Source organism: Sminthopsis crassicaudata, chromosome 1 (assembly GCF_048593235.1).
Source record: "Sminthopsis crassicaudata isolate SCR6 chromosome 1, ASM4859323v1, whole genome shotgun sequence".
Taxonomy (NCBI): domain Eukaryota; kingdom Metazoa; phylum Chordata; class Mammalia; order Dasyuromorphia; family Dasyuridae; genus Sminthopsis; species Sminthopsis crassicaudata.
In genome coordinates, this window is record NC_133617.1 from 499122268 (window position 1) to 499145282 (window position 23015).

The 23015-nt window shown below is 36.1% G+C and overlaps 1 protein-coding gene across 4 annotated transcripts in view; it reads right to left on the reverse strand.

Annotated features, from left to right (window-relative positions):
- PRDM6 (PR/SET domain 6) overlaps positions 1 to 23015 on the reverse strand; it is a 157877-nt gene that overhangs the window by 133138 nt on the left and 1724 nt on the right. For all 4 annotated transcript variants that reach the window (XM_074281504.1, XM_074281501.1, XM_074281502.1 and 1 more), the window contains exons 2-3: positions 22091 to 22691; positions 10380 to 10687 (exon numbers count right to left, since the gene is read on the reverse strand). In XM_074281504.1, coding sequence (XP_074137605.1) covers positions 10380 to 10687; positions 22091 to 22682 — 900 coding nt within the window. In that variant the 5' untranslated portion in view covers positions 22683 to 22691. The remainder of the gene's footprint in view (positions 1 to 10379; positions 10688 to 22090; positions 22692 to 23015) is intronic.

The window sequence follows — 23015 nt, forward strand, 5'->3', positions numbered from 1 at the left end:
TATGTTGATGAGCAAACCACTTAGCATTTTCAAGCTTGCTTCCCTCATTTATTATATGGGGATAATAATACTTGGACACACACCTGTTGTGAGAATTAAATATGGATTTAAAGTCCATTGTAAATACAAAGCGGAGCCTCTCCACTTTTCAGACAATATATATGTCAAATATTTAATCCTAAAATTGTTTCTCTTTTGCTGCTGAGCCTGCTTGCTTCTAGACTTTGCCCAGACCCCACTTCCATCCAACAGGTTTTACATTTTATATAACACGAATTAATTTTAATAATAATCTGAATCAAACATAATTACAAAGATTAATTACACAGACACTTTTACCCTTTATTTTATTTATGTATATGCAACGTATTCCAAAGCCCATAGAAATAAATATTTTTGGGGGTTTTCTGTCATTTAAGATCTTCCATGTGGCAGCTCCCTTCCATTAGAATGGATAATCAAGAATTAACACTAATTGCTATTTGTGCTTTGAAAAAAATAAGAATGCCCAAGTGGGCTAACAATAGTTATTTCTCAGGGTTTTGCCAGACACAGAAAACATGGCTTGATTACATTTAATTTGATTCCAATTAAAAAACCCTTAAGAAGTTCCTATTGAATTAGATTACACCAAGCATTCTTGCAGAAGACACTTCATTATCTGAGGCAGTTTCAATTTATAGTCCTTACACAGGAAGGAAAACCCTGTTTGTTTGAGGAGAATAAGCTTCATCTCAGTATTTCATTATTGTGGATAATGTGGCTCTTTGGTTATTAGTTAAACATGCAGGTATTCCCAGGAAAAACTCTGCATTGAGAGTGCCTCAAGCACAAATGAAACTAGAAATGTTGTGAAAAACCACAGTACAATCAGAGGCAGCCTTAGGGAGTCATACACATGTATTTAACTGAAAAAGCCAGGAAAGATTTAGCATGTCCTGCTGAAATAAAACAAGTTCTCATATTATGCTAGATACATGCAAATGACCCTTACTTAACATGATAGATGATGCAGATTCCCAGTTTTGACAATATTTAAAAAAAGAAAGTAAACTCTAGGATACTAAGATAACAGATACCTAAGTAAACAGAGCCACTGTAATGCCATGAAGTTTTCCATTCTCACTCCCTCTTCAAACTAGAAAATATAGCCTCACATATTGATAATGTGCATATTCACATTTAAGATGTTCTAAAAAGTGTGTCTTGGTCCTAACATAATCAGTATTGAAGGACTCTATCAGCTCAATGCCCCCAGTTTATGAAGACTTCTCAAAGATGAAAAATGCTCATGGTCAAACAGAGAAGAATAGAATAGAAGCAAAGTAAAAAATATTTAATCAGATGGCCTAATAAAACTTATAGGGAACCAGTCTTAGGTAAGTATAAACTGCATGGTTCATTTGAAATTGCCAGAATTGAGCCTACTACATATTTTAGAAGCCGGAGACACTGAATACGCATCTGTTGAATTAAATGTTTAATATCCCCATCTCTGATTTTTTCACAGCTACAAAGGACCCTGTGGTTTGTGGTTAGTGATTAAGCACTGAGTATATGTATCATATGGGTATGAGTAAAGAAAAAAACTTAGCATTTCAAGCATTTCATGTTGTAACAATGTCTTTATTATACCTTGTAGAAATCATTGACCAAAAATCAACTTACTCTACAATATATCTATCGGTTAATTAGAACTCTAAGAAACAACAACCAAAAAAAAAACATACATTATTGACTTTTAGATCTTCAATCAAATAAATATTTACTACTGTAATTTGCAAAAATTATTTCCTTTCAATTTGGGGCACAAAGAGAAAGTGGGCTGCTAACTTCACTGAATACTGGCGGTCATCAACAAACACAAATTATGGTCAATGAAAAAAAAAAAAACCAACTTTGCAAATGTAATGACAATCTACAAATATCCTTGCTCCCTTCACAGGTCTCCTTTACAGATACGCTGCTTTATGATTGTGAACTTATTTTAATGCACAACCTTCTCAGGTCACCTTTACAGATATGGTGCTTTATGATTGTGAACTTATTTTAATGCACAACTGACCTTGAGACCGAGCACAGCAGAACCATAGATGTGTGACCTAGTTTAGTGACCAGTGGCTATAGATATCAGAGAATGTGCTTGCTGTCAATGATCACTGCTGAAACCTGTCTATACCACACCAGAACAATCAATTTTGTAAATGATTGCAATAATCAAGGAAATTGCCTAATTTATAAATCCTTGCATACAGCATTTTAATGGATCCCTACATTTTAATGCTGATGCTGCCAGAGCTAAATGAATTGTTGTCCAGTCTGTCATTACACAAAATGATAAAAGCATTCAGTCTGGTTAGGCAACTACATCTCATGGATATTCAGGGCCTTGGTGCATAATCAGTCATTAGTGACTTCTGTGAAAATTTTGCCTCACTAAAGCTTCAGGAATGGTAAAAGGGAGGGGTTTGGTTGCTCCCATCTTTACAGAAATTTTTCATTACACTCCTAGAATCACCATCCATAACAATGCTGAAGCTCTGCTTTTCCTTGAATCGCTATGTCTCTGACACATCCCCCATTCAGTTTCTTTGAGACGCCCCATATTTTTTTTCTTTTTCCTTTCAGTGTTATACTGCCCCATTTAAAAAAAAAAAAAAAAAAACTACACTCTAGAGCCAGCATACTTTACTGCTCTGAACTTACAAATCATGAATCACAGCCATGAGGATACAGTTAGAAACACTGCCCCGCAAGGGGGATGTGTTCTTGCTAACAGGTAAGTCTATATAATCCACACGGAAAGTGACTGGACGATCTGAGCTCTTTTCATAAACCCGGTTACACACAAATTGCTATTCTCGGTTAAACCTTAAGCAATTGATTTCAGCCAATAGTCTGCTGTCAGTCCTTTACTTACTGCTCAATCTCACTAACCTGACATTTATGGTGTACTGATTGGCCTCTGTCAGTGGTGCTGGTTGTAAATTCACTTTGAAAAGCTTTGTGTTAACAGCCTTCAACCAAGCTCTGAGAAGAGTACGAACAGGCAGCCTGACAATTGCTCGACCTCCTGCCCTTATTACAGTGAGTAAATCAGGCTTTGAGCCATTAGGCTGGAGCCTGAGGCCTACACAAAAAGGATTGACATGACTAAAGGTCAACCTCTGTCACACATGTATGTGTAACAATTTGGATAATGGAATTCTGTAACTTATCTGAGAAAGGTGGCAAATACTTATAAGGAAAGAGTGGACGCTGCTCTGGATTTTCTGGCTTTTATGCTAAGCAGTTATACAAGAGTCTGTATTTCTTGTGTAAATACACAAAGAATGTCTGAACTCGTGAAATCTTAGAGTATTTAAAACCCACCAAAAGAAAGGGGAGGACAGAGGAAGGTGCTCAAAGCAGCTCTGAGAAATAGGGAGCCTGACAAAGAATGATATTATGTCTTTCTGATGCTAAGCAATGTGTATTTTAATTGGTATATGTCATCTCATTTGTTGTAGATGCACTACCCTCCATACACAATTACAAACTATATTTGTCATGAGGTGTGCCAACTTGGATAGTAGTTGTTTGGGATATCTTTGTTCAATATTTCATTTTATGTATGCATTATTAATCCATTGGTCTTAAAGACAAAATTTATCATAATGTCCCAAAGATATATGATTTATAGATAATAAAAATACTATTTTCTAGTAATTAAAATGAAACTCAGTTACAGAATGATATTAGTAGAGACACCTGATAGTTTAGTTTCTAGGCAATCATACCCCTGTTATTTATTTCGCTCATGTGATCTGGCTTTTAAGGTTCATCTATCCTAAGAACTTTGGCTTTTTGATTTTTTTTTAATTGCTGGATAGGAGTACAATGAGTCAATGTGGAAAACAAGATAAATATACAAGATATGACATAATGGTGGGCGGCAAGAAACCATGGTCATGGACCCAGAAATATGCTTGTAAAAGTTTTTCTTTACAAAGGTAAAATACTACCAAATAAGCAACTACCAAAATATATGTAATATTAATTGATTAATATACCTTGAAAACCTCAGGCTTGATAATGTCTACAACTCAAGTTCACACATATTAAAGTTTATTAAATTGTCTATTTCTCCCCTCCCTTTTCTCTTTCCCTCTCCCTCTTTTTCCCTCTTCTTTTCCTTCTCTCTTTCCTTCTCCCTTTCTGTCCATCTCTCTCTGTGTCTGTCTCTCTCTGTCCATCTCTTTCTTTATCTGCCTCTCTATCTCTGTCTCTGTCTGTCTCTGTCTCTTTAATTTCTCTTCAAGGAAATAAAGGATAACTTATTATTTGGTTATTTGGTTTAAATATATAAACTAAAAGCATATGAATAGTTTAATTCTAATTATTTTATTTAAAGGTACACCCCTAAATATCCAATTTATATTATTAATATTTTCAACACAATACTGGAAATCTTTCCAAAAGGCAGCAGATGGTTTTACAGTCCATGTAAAACTACAAAATATTCACTCTATCAAACAGGCATCAATGAAAAAGACATCTTCTCCTCAAATGAGGCAAAGCCAAAAATCTACACCAGCTGTTACTTTGCATAATTTAAAATACAATAGTAACATTACTATGGTTTACTTTTAAGGAACAAATTATTTGAATTTCATGAACATGACAGGTAGTCTTGAATATTCAATATTGAATTATAGAAAAACATAATTTTAATGTAATATAAATTCTGGCTGCAACATACTATCTTCTGGTATTTTGATGAAACAAACCATTACAATACAGAGTTTTTTAATCTGTACAGTTTTACTTTCTGTCACTGGAACAAGTTCTTCAGTTCAAGATTTCATCTATGCATAGATTCATTTTCATGGGAACAATTCAGTGTATGAGATCTGGCGATCTGAGTTGACAAAGTAGATGTAAAGTGTAAAAAAGTCATTTCCCTTCATTCTATTAGTACTTTAAACTGCCACTTAAATGGCATTTTAAAAATAAGAAAAACCTTGCTTTTACTTTATATAACCATATATACTAAAGTGTTTTTTTATTAAGATAGTAACCTAAATTAAGAGACAATGATAAAAAATAATCCATTAATTTAAAAATAAAACAAGTCAAAATGCTTTGTCACAAAGTCAAAGCATAAATAAGACTACAAACCAATGGTCCATATAACCTTGGTTTACTTAAGAAAAGATAAATTATCATTATTATAGATGAAAATTAAATATTAAAATCTGCTCACCCAACATGAAGAATTTTATAAAAATGAATCTTTCCCTGGAACCATGATTGTAATTTTAATAAGCTTCAACATCATTTAAGTTAACAAAATAATTCTTCATCTTGAAAAGAAGTAAAATTTATTTCACCAATTGTTGATAAAATGTCTTGTCAAACTTAACTCAAGGTTGAAAAGCTTTAGCTATACTAACCTATCTTAATCAGCTATTTTATTTTAAACTTCTGGATTTTAGTCCAATAGAATTTTAAGTGTTCCCTGTATACATTCCAAAAGTCTGGTCTTATTAAATTCTGATGTTAAGCAGAAAGAGGAAACCATGTGCAACCAGATTAATTTATCCCTAGGGAAAAAGGACACATTAATAATTGAGATAATGTTTTCATATATGTTGGAATCAAATGTGCCTTTCCACTTCTTCATTAGAAAACACATTAGGGAAAAATTATCTCACTCTCATCAATAAGACCTAATTGCTGAGAAAGTCTCTCTTTTCTTTATTTAAAAAAATGGAAAAGGAAAAAGTGTTCTTATTCCTTCCAAATGTCCAGAAATGTTATCATGCATTCAAGTATTGTTGGAATAAAAGCCTATGTTACCAAAATGAATGTTTACTTAATTCACCCTAGACTATTTTTGTTTTAAACAGCCCGAGTTTATAATATTTTTTTAAATAGCAGCAAACCATGAGTCTGATTGAAATGAGTCAAAGTGAAAAAGAAACAACCGAAGTGAGTAATATTTTTGGCATTATGAAGAATTAATCTCTCTAAACTACAAGAAGTTGTCTTGGCCTTTTTCTTTCCCCATGATCTTTTATAGTTATGAAAGCATGTGGTCAGGTAATGGAATGGTATTTAATACACTCTGAATGGATATACATTCAAAGAGCACTGGTTATGAGCAAAGAAAATTTAAAATGCATGATAGGGGCTCTCTAGTAAACTAACCAAACTAACCAAGCACACAGTCTTTGAATATGTGTTTATGTCAACGAAAACACTTTATCTATTTATTACAACCAGGAAAACAAAAAAATTTAGAACGCAATGTCTAATATAAATTTGAATATTTCTGTAATAAGTCTTTATTCTGTATAATAAAACCCAACTATGTTGAAAACAATGAACTGTAAATTGAAACAAAAATCTATCAACTACTTCCTACTACTGTAGGAAAAATATTAGAAATCCATTTGCAGTACTGAAATAAAGATAAGTTACCCCCAGAAGATCCATCAGCACTTAAATATTGAGCTACTAATTTAAAGACATTTTTTCATCTGCAATGGACTTTGAAAAATATGCAGAATTATAGGTATGACTTAAATGAGACAATCACGAGAAGATACATACATATATAAAGTTAATATTTTATAAATATGTGTGTATTAATGTTGACCTGCTAGGATGAAAGATATTTTAAAAGATTATGTTAAAAATGGGTTATTATATCATGAGTCATAAAGCACTTAGTGTCAGAATTTCTTATTTGTTTACAGACACATACTGATTAGTTTTTTAAATAGTTTTAAGTATATTTTATAAGAGAATCCAAGCTTGAAAGAAAAAACCTAAAATTTGAATAATAAAACCAAAATCTGAGATTTTTCTGGTGTTAAATGTAATTTGATTTAGATAACCAATGATTTACAGAAAATGCTTGGGATTTTATATATGTATATATATGTGCCATATTTTAAATGATTAAGAAAAATTTTACAACTACTATTAATCAGAAGTAATCTTTCATGTCGGTCATTATTATACACTGTGTTATAAATATTTAAATATTTATCAGCATTCTATTATCTATTCATAATAGACATTAGAATACTACTGCATAATACCATCTTTTTTATAGGTTTTCAAATTTCCTCAGGATAATTTGCCCAACTGTACTGCCACTATAGTTAAAACTTCAAGTATATCCACAACTTCATGACAATATCAGAAATATTCATATTCTTACTATACCAAACAACTATACAAACCTTGCTATTGTGGAAGAAGAAAATAAGCTCCCTAAATATCAATGAATTCAGGACTATGGGTCTACAATTAGATCACAAACACATATAACTTTTATGTCATATACAGAGTTACTTCTCCAAACCCAATATCAAGTACTTAATAAGACTAAAAATACAGATGAAATGTTCTTGAATATCTCTGTTAAAACAATTTCTATTGTACAGAAAATGAGGGTTTTTAATTCAACAAATATTCATTAAACATCTATATTTCTAACTATACTCTGTTATTGATTTCTAAATGTGTGATGTCTTTTCATGAACATCCAGCTGTTCTAGCCTTCTATAAAAACAGCAAATGGGATTTTTTTATGTTCACAGTTTTGCCCTATGTTTTACTAGAAATACAATCCCTAAATTTAAGGCATAAATAATAGTATTCAGGCTTGACATTTTCAGAAAAAGGTAAATCTGTATAATTAAATTATCACCATTGTAAATGTTGCAAAACCTTAGAAAACTTTTGGTAAATCTGTAACTATGGTATCATCACTTTTGTGATGTCACAATAGCATTAAAAGTGCTGAAAAGTACTTTTATTATTTTTAAGGAAAACTTAATTAGAGTAGGAACCAAAACCAAAAAAGAAATGTTTCAAATCCAGATAATTAGATGATTTTCCCCTTAGCGTCAGTTTTAGTTTCCTTAACTAATACAATTTATCTTCCTCCTTTCCCTCTTTTCTCAAAGAATGTCTTTGAAAGAAATAATTTTAATATCATTTGCAATGATAATGTCCCCAAAATGTCCCAAACCTTTTGATGTAGTTTTCAGCTACTGAACCTTAAAAATATTACCAAGACTTTGAGGATTCTCTGTATATGGTAACCTAAACATTATTTTTTAAACTTTGTCCTTTATTTAATTCTAAAACCTATAGTCAATGTTAAAAATGTAAAAAAAAAAATAAAAATAAAAAACACTGTCTCTACAATGGTTTAAGATTGAAATTTAATCAAGGATTTTTTTCTCCTTGATGTTACAGCATATGTGACCCAGCTGTTATGATCCAGATACAAATTGAACCTCCCCCACTTTTTACACCAATGTCTTTACACAAGCCTTTCCTCATGGACCTTGCTTGATTGAGACAGCTAGCTCAAAGATGCTATTCCTGTTAACTCTAGATAGAATGTTTTTAACACACAGGTGCAAGTTTTTTTGTGGATAGGATAGACTATTTAGGCCACAATCTATTTGGTTAAGATAAAACAGTATGTCATCTTGGCAGACCTAGTTAAATGTGTAAGCAGCTCAGCAATATGCTCCATATTACACCAAGGAGGTTCAGTCTTCAGGTTAAAGGAACTTCTATTATTATCCCACCATCCCTCAGTTCCTATAAAATACATAGTTTATATTCCTTTTCTTAAATTTCACAGTGCCCCAGGCAACATGATAAATAATAATAAAGTTAGTGATATAAGATTGGAAACTCCTAGAGGGCAGGGACTGGGCCTTTTGCTCTCTTCCAGAGTCTAGGGTAAGATTGTTTAATAGCAAACCCCAATAAGGAGATATAAACTTGAATGCTTCATAGAATTCTATGAATCACAAATGTTCATAGAATCACAAATTTCGATAACCTAATGGAGTCTTCTAGTTCATCTTGTCTTAAAAAAAGCTTCATTTTACAGATAAAGAAACAAAAGTTTAGATAGTATTATTGCAAAATCAATGGTATAGCTAGGATTTTAACTGAGTTCTCTCCAAATCTAGCATTGTATCAGACTACCTTTATCTTGACTACCAGTCAAGTTTTGGCAAGTCATTTATCTCGGAGAATCTCTGTCTTTTCTTCTATAATGGAGATTGACATTTGCATACTACCTACCTGAAGCAAGGCTTTTGTAAATATTAAAGGGTTATATAAATGATCATTGAATATAGAAGAAACCAAACAAACATTTATTTATTAGAAAGGTTATCTAATGTCAGTTTTCAGGATTTCACCATTACTTCTGCTACCAAGGATTCCCATCCTGGGGTATAAGAAGCTTGTCAAGGGAATGCAATGAATATTTGATTAATAGCTATATTATTCTATAAAGTTACCCCAATATAGTATTGTTAGCTAAAAAAATAGTAAGGAGGAAGTGGGAAAGAGTGATAGTGTTATGTTGCATCTGAAAAACTAGGGGCAGTAGAAAAAAATCATTTCTACTGACCAAAACCAAATGAATAAGGTTTGAATATGAAAGAATTTTCATATTGCACTAGGAAAAAAAAAATCAGCAGCAATGATTTCCAATCAATGAAATAAATTTTGGAGCATATCCTTGGAGAAATAGATCCTTTTCTTACTAAATGTGCTCACAAGGCTTTAATTACATTTATGACAATTTATCTCTGTGAATAGATATTCTCAGTCCTGTTGTCAATCAGATTCAAAGCAAGAAACAGAGTGAATGACAAATATAATACAGAAGTATTTCTTTTTAAAACTAAGAATAAAATTATTGGTTGACTAGAAACAGAACAGCATCATTATTTCTTTTACTGTCTTCAGATAAAACTTAACATTTTAATGACACTTTTAAAAAGTTGCATACCAAAGAATTTTCTTTGTGAGGAAAAAAATCCTTCCATGTTGTTTATGTGCATATGCATGAAAAAATTCTAGAATTAATTTCTTTTCAATATGAATAGGAAGTATAAGAATGTTCACAGCAATCCAAGGGATTTTCTAAAGAAAAAGATTGGGAACTCCTGCCTTAGACCTATTGTTTTACTAAGTTATTTTTTGTCCCACAATGGAAGCTAAGAGGCAGAAGACTTGAGATGCAGCTGTTGGCTTTTTTGTCAAGAGTCAAGTCTTGGGTAAGTCACCTCCCTTTAGTTTGCTCATTTGTCAAATGAGTGGATGGATGATTGCTAAGGCCCCTTCCAGCTCTAACACTCTCTGTCTCTTGAGGGAAGAGCAGAAGGCCTGCAACTGTAAGTCGTACATGCCCAACTAGGAAAACCTATTCTCCATCCTTTCTATGCTTATTGTGTCCCAGTAGAAGTGACTACATTGGGATCAATTCCATTCAATTAACTATAGACAACTTTTAGACAACAAGAAACAAATCAGCCAACTTAAAGAGAATCCTTTAAGCTTACCTCCCAGAGATGCTGGGTGTTTCTGACAGCTCCCGCCTGCACCTTTTCTGGAGGGAGAAGCACTCCCTGAAACGGTCCGATCCAGGTGCCCTGCTGGATTCTCTGTGCAGCGCAGATCCCATACGCCAGGCCTGGAACAGTGCTGGTGCACAGACACACTTCTCGAGGCAGGTCTCGAAGCCACTCGGGCATCTCTGGAGGGGGTGCGGCGGCGGCCGTGCTACTGGTACCCACCAGACGGCGAAGGGAGTGCAGGGGGCCGTGCATGGGGCATTCGCCATTACGGTTGTCAGCGCACATGTCGCAACCTGCGGAGTATAAAAAAGGGCAGAGGGGTTAGGGAGAGGAGAGAAAGGGAAAGGTTTAACTAAAAAGCTTATTCACCTCTATCTACCCGTATCCCCAACCCCACTTCCCACCCCAGCCAAAAGATCGAACAGTTCTGCCTTGGGGTACGCTGAACTGAAAATAGTGCACCTTCTCCCTTTTCTTTCCCAAGGAAAGACTTGGATACTTTCTTTTTGTGACTGTGAAGGCACTGAGGTTGCTCTAAATCTGGTCAGCTTCTGGAGTAAATGCTTTATTGACGGAACTTCAGTGATCTAAAAACCAAGTGTCAACAAGAAAATATTTGCTGCGCTTGAGACTTTCACCCTCTCTAGGCCTCGAGTGTAGCATCCTAACTAGTGTCGAAGCTGGTGTTTTCTCTCCTTCTTTTCTGTCTTTCTTTCCCTCCAATCCTCTCTTCTCTTTCCCTTTTCCTTTCTTTCCCCCTCTCCTCCCTCTTCTCTGTTTTCTTCCTCCTCTCTCTCTGTCTCTCTGTCTCTTATCTCTCTCTGACTTTCCATAGTTGGAGATGGCAATAGATGTTTCTGCCGACATTGCTTAATTGCACTTTTAAAGAAATTCAGAGATCTTTCCTCTGGAGTTTAGACTAGGAGTCTCAGTAACTGGTATAGAGTGAAATTGATCACTATCGGAACTAGATCTTTTAAGTTTTTCTTTCTTTCTTTGTTTCTTTCTTTAAAGCTTTGAAGCTGATTCCTCTTACAATCAAAAATATACCCTTAAGGAGGGAGTGAGGGAAAGGCCCTGAAGAGCCCTATTTGACTGCACTATAATCTTTTCTGCTACCCAAGAAAAGATCCCCAGTCTTGGAAAACCGTTCTGTCAAACAACTTGGTATTCAGAAATATAACTCCAAGAACTAAAAAGTGGTTGGTCTGCTTTTGGTTAGTTCTTTCTGGCCCTTTAAGTTTGTTATACCGGTCCTTGATGGCGGAAAAAAAGTCATTTCTGTCAATTGTGGGGTTATTGTAGGAGTATTGTTATGCTTGTTAATGAGTCTTCGGCTTCATGTGAAATACTTGAACAAAGCATTTTTAAAGGAAGAAATGTAAACTCTTTAGGTTTAAAGAAAACGTTGGGTTTCAAGTTGTTCTTGTTTTAACTATTGAACTTTTTTCTTCTTTGCTTCCCTCATCTACGGAAATTAGATAGAGTAATGAAATATTCCAGGGAATTATAGGAAGATGGAATACTTTCTTTCACCCGGAAAATAAAATTTAACTACTGTTGCTTTCGCCGCTGCGGCCACATACTCCTACTGGAGCCCTCCTGGAGGAGTGAAAAACATAGTCCATTCATGATATACAAATTGTCTTTCTTTCAAAGGGATAGTGTGGGGCGGGGGGAGGAGAAAGAGAGACAGACAAAGACAGATAGACAGAGAAGGAGAAGGGGGGGAGGGACAGAGACGGAGATAGAGACAGAGACAAAGAGACAGAGAGACGGGGGAGGGGGGGAGCGAAGAAGGGAGGAAGAATTTCAGGCTAGAAAAGAAGCAGAGCGCACCAAAAACCTCATTCTGTTTGGGGCCATTCCGATTCACTTCGCACCCGCCCTCTCTACCGAAGTCCTGGGGGGTTTTGCAAGCAACCTCTAGACCAGCCCAGTTGGGAGCAAGTAGGCACAGGGGGCTGGGGCCGCCTTGTCTCCTTCGAGAGCTCTGTGGTTATTAATGGGCTTCACGGAGACGTGTGGTCTGCTAGCCCCCTCCACTTTCCGACCAGGCACTGGAGAGTCCAGCCCCTGGGGCCAGCCAACTCCGAGCCTGCCTCATCCTTTCTCTGGTTTTCCTGGAATACTTCTAAGTCAAGTCCTCCCACCTCTATCCATACCCTGTTCTCACCTTTCACTGAGGCAGGAGAAAGACAAGACTTCCAACCCAGACTGATATATCGACAATCAAAATGTCAAGAAACTTTAGCGCTACTAACCCCAGAAGGTAACAAACTGAATTCGGGAGCTGCTCCAGAGCCCTGAGTCCCTGAATCAATATCCTTTATTTTAATTTTCCCACTTTTCCAGTCCCTAGGAGAACTTTGATTTTGTAATCCTGTCTGCATAGCCTTCCCTAAGAGAGGTAAACTTGCACCCAACAGTACAAATTATGCTCAGAGAAATTGGATGTCATCATCTTTTATCATCAGAGTTCAATGTATGAGCTTGGGTCAGTCCCACTCCTATTCTGAGTTTCTAATATGTAAAATGTAGTTTCCTAGTTTGTAAAATGAGGATAATAAAACTTTGTTCTATTTCCCAGAGTTGTGTTAAAGATCAGATGAGTCATTCTAGCACTTTGTAAACCTTTAAGCACTATTTTATATACCAGCTCTTATTATTAAATCTTTATTGAAGGAGTCACCTAGCACCCTTGGGCAGCTCTTGAGTTCTTATCCATTTGTGCTAGGAGTTTGAAGCTACTATGGAGACTGAACAAGCACACAAGGCAGTTCACAACTTCATTCTGGGTCACTTTTCCTTGGGAAGCAACAGTACTCAGGTTCTGGTAAAATGCCCTAAATGTTTCTCAGTAAGATTAAGATGATGCAGCAATTGCTGAAATTTACAGTAATTGAAGTCAAACTATCACCATTCCCCACATAACTTTTAACAAAATAAACCCTGGATGGTTTATATTGCTTTCAATGTTCTTGCAGCTGAATTCACATTATAATTTATTTGTCAAAAGAACTTCTGTTTTTACTTTTCCAGTCATTAAGTTTGTGGAAAGGTGGGGGAGGGGGATAAATAAGAATTGTTTCAATTTTGTATTTCTATATCCAAAGTCTATCACAGTGGTTGGCACATAGAAGGTGCTTGATAAATGGATCAATCACTTTAAATTGTTTTAACAAATTTAGAAGGCCCCTGACCTACAGCTACTCAGCTAAAAAGTATGATGAGTTCCCTTTTCTGAGGACATTTTGAAGGAATAATTCATTAATTTGAAAAAGAAATTGCTGTTTTCTTGGGGTTTCTTCTCTTCTTTAAATAGAAGTTAGGATTACCTCATTGGGGCTATTTTATATGTCTCACAGACATCTCAGCAGAAATATCTTCCTCTCAATCAGTCATTCTCTGCATAAAATAGGTTCTGTGACTTTTGGGGGCCCAGATTTTACCAAAAGGCAAGTAGAAAATAAAAAAAAATCTCATTGGGCCAGCCATATTTCATATTCTGCCTCAGAAGAAGAGATGAGTCCTGTGTCAGTATGATAGGCAAATATGAAATCTAATAAATAGGATAAAAAATTTAGATTTCTATGTCCAAAACCAAGACTCAATAGAATGAAAATATTTCATCTGAATAACTATTTTGGGGGCTGTTGAAAAAACTGAAGTCTGGATTGGGTAACAGGGATCCTTTTGCCTCATTCCCACAATCTTATGTTTGGACAGATTAAAATAAAAATATGAATGGGAAAATAAATAGATAACATTAGTAAATTTTTTTAAATGCTCAGAATCTGAAGATCTTTCAGCACCTTAGCAAAAAAAAATAGCTAAAAAACAAATGACAATAAGCAAAGGCAATTTGCCCATGAAAATAAAAATAAATCACCCAAGGGAGTTACTTAGATGACTTTCCCTTTCTGGTTCACTCAATAAGGCTATGTTGAAGGCAAAAATATTTAGTGTTCCCTCCTCAGACAGCCTGAATCACTGACAGTAGACACATTTGATATAGGAGACACATTTCCTTTTCACTTCCAACACAACTAATATCACACTATTTTGTGGATTGTAGAATCATCAATCTAGACCCGAGAAAGATCTTAGGGACAATTTAGCCTAATGTCTTAATTTTTCAGGTTAAGAAACTAAGACTCAGGGAAGGTAAGTGGCTTGCTCACAGTCACAGAGATAGGAAGCTGGAGGTAGGGAAATGGTATTGGAATCTAGATCATTTGACTCCAGAGTCAGTATCTTTCCTATTGTACTATATTGATACATAAAATAATTTCAAAAGCTATGTGCCTCAGCTACCAATCAAGAGACTTAATAGGATTTTAAATGCATGTAAAATTCATGGCAACACACACACACACACACACACACACACACACACACACACACACACATACACCCCATATCTCCAAGAAGCAATCTGTAGAGAGAGATAGTGTATTTTATGGGGAAAGTATTAGATCATTATCTACCTGACCTTGAGAATCCCTGAACTTCTTGAAGCTTCATATTCTTCAACTATAAAACTGGCACCAAAAATACCTATAATACCTATCTCATATGATTGATTTGGGTAAAATATTTTGTAAATCTTAAAATCCTAGAGAAATGTAGGTTATTATTATATCTCCACCATATTGTACTTCACAGCATCACCATGTGACATGTGATGGAAACAATAATAGGATTTTGCAGAGGAGAAACTAAAGCTCCTGAGAACTGGAAAGTGGCTGAATCAGTAACACAACCACTTTTCAATTATTATATCTATAACATGATGTATTACTGTCATTTATGATATATGAATATTTAGTGAGAGGCAGTTGTCCAGAAAAACATAAGTCCAAGATCTGACTATGATACATACTGACTGCATGATCCTAGACAAGTCACTTACCATTTCAGTGCTCTAAGCAACTCATTAAAACTATAAATTACAAAGAAGTTATTTACCTGCATTGATAGGACACTCTTCATATAAGAATTACTTATAGCAGTGAAATCACAGTTCATAGCTCTATGTTATATAGTAGGATTTGGAAAAGGGAGGGGGGAAACTTTGGCCAAATACTATTAAAACACATTAAGATTTATTTTGCTTTTTCATATTATAAAATTTCTTTAGTTGTTGAAGGTATTTAAACTTTACTTTTTACTTTATATTATTAGAGGAACTTGATGATACCTGATTTTTAACATGAAACAGCTAATTATATATTTTGGAAAAAATAGAATCTATGGAAGCAAATGATGTATCCAAGTGTTTTCAAGTATGTCATCTGTGAAAACCCATAGGAAAACTTAGGGGGAAAGCCTTGTACACTTCTCCTAAGAAAGCATGATATGCCAAAATATATATATTCTCATTCATGGAAATTATGACAGATAGAAAGGTATCTCTATAATTAGAGAGGTTGTAGACATAAAAATATTATGAATAAAATTTCCTTGACTTTGAAAGATAGACATTTTTATATATGTAGCTTGAAAGCCACTTTAATCCAAAGATGTTCAAAGATGTTTCTTTCAGTAGGAGTTCCTAAACATGAAGTTCATGGCCCTATTTCTGTCTAGAATATGTCCTTTTGTTTAATTATCTAGTGCAGAATGCCTCTCGCAATATCTAATTAATATGTGGGTTATAAAGATCACCTCTGCCTATGCTCACCAAATCCAAATGTTCACAAAGATACATTAGAAAAGTGACCATGTTTATGATTGTTTATTTGTTTGAATTTGGATTTCCTATCATCTCAAAAATATTTTAAACTGTATTCATTACTAGGCTGACTGAAAATCTTACTATATTGTTAAAGGAAAAATCTCTTTATAAGAGGTAAACTTTTCTTCTTCGTAAGCTTCTTTGTTTCCACCATGACCTTCAATTTCCTTAACTTATTGTCACCTTTGGATGTTAAAGCAAGGTTAATTAATAAGCATTAATGGAAATGAATGAATGACAGGTCCCAAGAGAACAGAACAAAAAGCACCAGTCTGAGTGAAGACCTAAGCTTTGTTGGTTCCAAGCTATAGATCTTATGTGACTATTTAAGGTACTCTATCAGTAGCCCAGTAGCCCTTGTTTCAGGGGCCAGTCTCTATAAGCCAGACCCAGCAGGATCCAGGAGACATTCAGTCTTACAGATCCTCTCCTAGACCTTGGATGTTCCTTCACAGATACCCAGCAAAAGCTGCAGGCATGCAGCCGAGTGGCAGCTACTGCTCCATGCCAGGGAGAAACAAAGACAAACAGGCAGAAAGATAGAGAGTCAGAGATAGAGTAAGAGAAACAGGAAGACTTCAGTGTCTCTACTAGGTGGATAAGGTGGCATAAACTGGATGTATGTGTACATTGTGTATTTGAGAATTCCACATGACATCTCTTTGTGTGTTTGCATATGTACTTTAAAGGGTGTCCATTGTGCACTTGAGTAGAGAAGGGAGGGGAAAAGGTCATTGGAGAGAAGTAATTTGCCCCTTGGGAGCACTGTATAATATAGTAGTCTTCCTCAATTTCTCTTTCTCACCAAACCTCAATGTCAGCCATCAATGCTTTCCCTTCCTCTCCATCACTTTACTTCTCCGGGGTTCCTTGGGGTGGGGTGGGGGGGAGGGGTAAAGGAGAGGAACTGGTATCTTGCTATTAAATATTTTCTTTTGGACTTTTGGGTACTATGCTCCTTGTCCTAGTTTTCAGTTCCATCACAACTTTCATTTTCCCTAACTATCTTTCTCCCACTATCCCTTCCTCTATGTCTGGCATTTTCCTTTGAATAAGCACAGGTTCACTTCTATGAAGCTCAAATTAGAAATCAGACAACAGAACAAGTTATCTGGGAAATAATGAGGAGAGCTGTTTCTCTGAGAAGGAAAAATGCATACATGAGAGTAGTTCAAACAATCATTATTTCTCAAAGGGTCTTTTGGAAAGACTTTGAAAAACAATAAAACATAACCCTACACTTGAAGATAAAAGGGAGTGGTCCCTCCTTCAAAATGGCTTTAGGATAACAACCTCCCTCTGATTATGCACATATGTATGTGAATATGTATATTTATGTATGCATACATAAAGGAAGAGTAGCAGAAGATTTGAGAGAGAGGAAATGTTGATTTTATTTGTCTTTGAATGACTACTAATAAATTAAATTTGAGTGAGAGTAGCCTGGGTTGAGAGAATATTGTGTGTAGATAAACCTTACTGCCCCTTGCCCCTAAGAGACCCCCATATACAATGTAGAGATGATGAATAGGAGCTGAGAGAGAAGATCGAAGCCGGGTCTGTGCTGGCTCTACTCTCTTCTACAAAACTATAGGGCAATTAATTGTGGCTTGTCCCCTCATCCTTCATCTCCTTGTGGCACATATCGATGGAGATTACTGCTGATGGACCATTTTATCACCTTAAATAAACAGTCACCACCTTTTCTAACCTCAACTTAATATATGGCTATATATTCTGTTTAAGGGCGCTGGATAACTAATGATATAAAAATAGCTAAATCATATATGTTATCAGATCTTCTGGACATTCGCACAAAAAAAGAAGAGAAAAGAAAAAATAGAACAATAGCAAAAATCAACAACTCCAAATGCAAATGTCTGATACTTGGGATCAGTCTCTCTAAAGCTAAGCACACTGCTTTACCATTAATTGACTGGTATGCTGAGTTTATACAAGCTACTTGAGTGGGTAACATTAGTTTTACCTAACAAATTTATTATTTGGTTGTTTTTTGCATCATGATTAATAGTTATCAATACATCCATAATGAAAGCCTTTTTTTCCCCTAAAGGTAAAGGAATAGGCTACAAGGGGATAAGAAAATATTCACACTTTTTAGGGTCATTTTACTCCTTCCCTGTCACCTGACAATTTGACAAATAAGTGTTTGCTTTTTATTTTCTAACCTCTTCCTTGTCCCCCATGTCTGCGCACAATCTCTACAATCACTCCCACATACACCCAGTGATTCAATTTTGCTGAAAGTCCATGTTCTTCAGAGACAGTAGTGGGGAGAATATAGGACTGAAAACAAGTTTTTAAAAATCTCTTTAAAATTACAAAGATATTTGTGCTTAAGTCACATGGTAATTCCTGATTTCTTTTAAAAACAAGGCAAAACAACAAATAATGAACCAGTTAATTTTTCCAGTTTAGGTACTAATAATGGAAAACCCATTTCAAAGAGATATTAAATTTTGTTTTGTTTTGTTTTATGGTACTGATAGACAAAAAAAAAATTAGCAAAAAAAAAAGTTATTCTGAAACACTGAGTCACTAACAAGAGAAATCATGTAGAATTCAGGTTCTATTTATTTACAATACAAATTTATTTTAAAACCAAAACAAAAGGGAAGTTTTGCAGGAATTACAACAGTTATGAGTCAGCAACAGTCTCATTTAATAGAGACAACATAAAATCTTTACTTTAAAATACATAAGCCTAAATGAATTATAAAAGTGTTATTTAAATAACAGTGAGTGGAAAAGTGATGAACTGATGTATGATTTATGCACTCAACTAGTAAAGAAACAACAATTATAAAAGGAGTTAGACTACATAGAAAATGGTTGGGATCTGTTGGTTGGATAGAACCAGTTTTCAAATGTTTTGTGTAAACATAACAAACTTCTCATTTGTCACCTGATACCAAACCTCAAAACTAAGGTGTTAATGACTATCTATGCTATGGGAAACAATCAACACTTGTTAATATAATTCAGAGAAGTTATTTTTCAATGTGTATATAGGGTAAAAAACTATTACTTTAAAAAATAATAGAAATGAAACAATGAATTGAAGTTTTCATTTTGTTAAAAATGGAGATATAACAACAGAACAAAAGAAAATCTGTATATAAAAATAGTATCCCTCACTCTTCATCCCCAGCCCATCTCTTCACAACCCAAGCATGGGCATCCTTCTAAAAGCTTCCCTAAGTATCCACGTGTTGCCTCTTCTTGCAAATTGGATTTTCAATTAGCAGACACACCAAAGCCAGTAACCCCTTCCAAGAAAGTACAGAAATAAAAAACAAAACAAAAACATTTGGCAGTCTTTGATTTTCTGAGTTTCTTTAGACTCTCCTATTTAAAAACAATCACTTCTCACTTCATCAGTGTAAAACACATTCCACTGTTTGAAATAACCACCTCACGCAGCTCAAGGAAGATCCTGAACCCGAACTTGGAAATCATGCCTCTCAAATCACTGGACTGCTCTAGACAGCTTGCCATTTTCTTTCTCAATTGTCTTTTAATTAGCAAACTATCTGATGTGCTGTTTGTTCTAATAAAATGGTACTTTTTCCATTTATCTGCTAGATCTTGCTTCCATCCTCTCCTTTGCATTTAGCAAGGGATCCCTTTAAGATTTATTAAGTCCTTTCCATACTTTTAGCACAACCAAAGAAAAATTAGCACAAGTACAGATGTATTTTTTAAATAATTATTTTCTTTAGCTTCAAGGAAAAGATATCTGGGCAATAAATATGTTCAATGTCAATAGATTAATGAAGAATCTAAGACCCTACAACATTTCCTTTTCTGGTGACTAGGTTTCCTCTTAGTGAAAATGTATTAAGTTGATCCTGAACATCAATAAAAGTGTGTAAATACCCTGTAGCAAACATAGTCTGAGGATTCAGTTATCAAGCTCCAATGTTCTTCATAAAATCCTATGGCAATTTTCTGAGGAGACAAACTACAGGCTCCACGAAGTACTTAGCAGAGTCCGATTATTATTTCATTCCACTTGCTCAGCAGAAATGCTTTTTCTGAAGCACTGTTTAATCTTTCAAAGGTTTATCTGACAGATTTTTAGAACTACTTTGAAAAGGATACACTTTCCTTACTGAGTTTGTCAGTGACCATAAGTTGTATTTTTTTGATTCATTTAAGAGGATTCTATTTATGAGGCCAGATTTTCTGCACCCTTAAATTTAAGAGCCTTCAAATCCAGAACCAAAATGGAAAGGGATTTTTGCTTGTTTGTTTGCTTTATTTGTTTTGTTTTATTTTTTAAATTCTCTAAGAAGCAAGTCAAGAAAAGGGGAATATATCTATTTGTTGAGTTGTTGGATTTGGGTGTTGTTTTTAAATATATATATATATATATATATATATATATATATATATATATATCCATCACATAATTTTCCCACTTTTCCCCCAACTACAGTCATTATTTATTTTGCACTGATCAATATAATCAAATTTATGTACCCTAACACTAGTCTGATTCACATATTACAATGGAAATTATGAATTTGTTGACTCTTTAATCATCTATTAATGAATGTTTGTTTTATAACGAATTAAAGTTTCAGGTAAGAATGTGCTTCAAGAAATAACGGCTTACAAAATATAATAGAAAGAGGGCTGGGAATATGATATTAAACTTTTCTTATATAGTACAGAGGGAAATGAAATAGTAATTGCAGAAATGTTGATTTTAGAAATCTCATATTACTTTCAATTTGAGAACCTCTTAACCTATTCTTAATATTATGTCCAGAGGTCACTGGAAGTATATTTAACACTTGTAAGATCTATAAACAAAAGGTGTAACTTATGATAAGTTCTGAGCTCAACAAAAAGAAACTGATGTAAGTCAATATCCATTTTTGGTCATCACTCAAAATTTTCCTCTAAAATCTCAAAATGCTTTTAAAATTTTAATTGCTTGTCCAGGAATCATTGCTAAATTGGTTCTGACGGTTAATTTGATATATGACATATATGCCCGAGAGGTAAGGAAATGCTTTTTACATTAAATGCCAATGTCCTACGTTTAGCCAGACAACAATAATAACAATAATAAACTTTCAGGTATTATTGACGCTAACAAGGTCTGCAAGACTACCGAGATGAATGCAGGAAGGGGTCAGACCCGAGCCCTATTCGAAGAAAAGACAACTTTGGGGTTGCCTGTCTCATCTGAGAAGTAGGTATTTTTCTTCTCTCTCTTCTTTTTTAATGATGAAGTTCAAAGTAATCCCCTGCCCATTGCGTTTGCCACAATTTTATCTAAGAGAAAAAAACAGTTCTCAGAAATGTCTGAAAAAATAAAGTTGCTTTTATCCCACTGCTATCTCAAAGCCCCCAAAAAAGAAGCTTCCGAACCACTAACACCAAGGAATTTGCAAGAAAAGTCCGAATTTCCATCTTTCCCAAGAGATTAGAAGGGTCATTAACCAACCACCGCACTCCCGTACACACCCTCCGTCCTCAACTCCTCACCAGCTCAAGGATTCAAAGATTATGAACCCTCCTGCTCGGGTGCAAAGGACAAGCCTTTCTCAGACTTGTTGTTCTCCACCCCATTCCAAATCTTATGTCCCAACTCCTATGTATTCGTCCCCGCAAAGTCCTGGAAGCTGAGTTTTTGGCTGTCCCAAATATCTTTATTCTATGTATTCTAGAAGCGATAGTCTCTTTTGGTTGTAAGTGAAGGTAAAGGAAACCATGGGAGACTTCTGCGTCCACCATCACTACCCTCCGTCCGTGCCTGAAAACTTTTACAATAGCATGACCAGGAAACCAAGGAATTGGAGGAGCCAGATATTTCCCATTCTCTCCTCCCAGGCCGTTTTTGCCCACTGCACCCAGCAGAGACCGAACTAAGCCCTACGAGAATGGGAGAAGGGGAAGGATTAGAGAGGGCGCTACATACGGTTATTGGGGTCGCTGGTGTGTTGGTTGAGGGGTATGATCTCCATGCGCTGCTGTCCATACAGGTAATAGTCCAGCTCCTCTGCTGTGCAGCGGAATCGAGTGACTCCCCTGTCGCAGGCGGCGGCCCCGCTGCTACACTTAGAGCCGGAGCCGGAGCAGGAGCCGACACACAAGTCCTTGCCCTGCAGAGCTCCGGAGGGCAGCACCTCGGAGCTGGAGAGCGGCGCGAAGACCGGGAGCTGGGCCACTGGCAGAGCGGCCAGCCCGGCCAGGGAGGCTGCAGCGGCCGCAGAAGCGGCGGCGCAGGACGAAGAGGCAGAAGCTGCGGTTGAGGTGGTGGAAGAAGCCGGAGTGGAGGAGGCGGAGGAGGCCGAAGAGGACAAGGAGGCAGGGCGCGGGCGGAAGCTGTCGGCCACGGTCTCGACGCGCTCGGGCGCCGGAGGCTGCAGGGGCAACGGCGGCGGCTGGCCCAAGACGCCGCCGCCGCCCTTGAGCTGGGCGCTCTGCGGGAAGAGTTGCTGCCAGTGCTGCAAGTAGGCTGGGTCCACTTTTAGGAAGGACGAACCTCCAGGGTCTCTGGGCTTGAGCATGTCGGATGCCTGGAGTTGGGGGAAGAGGGGCGGGGAAGGGAAGAAAAGAGTGAGCCGAGTTTAGGAAAAGCAGTCAGACTGGGAAAAGGATGGCCAAAGCTGACGCTGGGGAGGAGAGGAGGAGGAAGAAGAAGGAAGAGAGAGAGCTAGAGAAGTGCGGCTCCCAGCCCACTCCTGCCAGGTCCCAGAAGGAAGGATTGAGTTTCGAAGTGCTCAGAGAGAGGAGTCAAGGTTTCCAGAGTTCTGCGGACAATCTACAACTATCTCAACAGTTCCAGAAACCTCCCTTCCCCATCCCCTCACCCCTACTAGTCTCATTGCCAACTCCGAAGC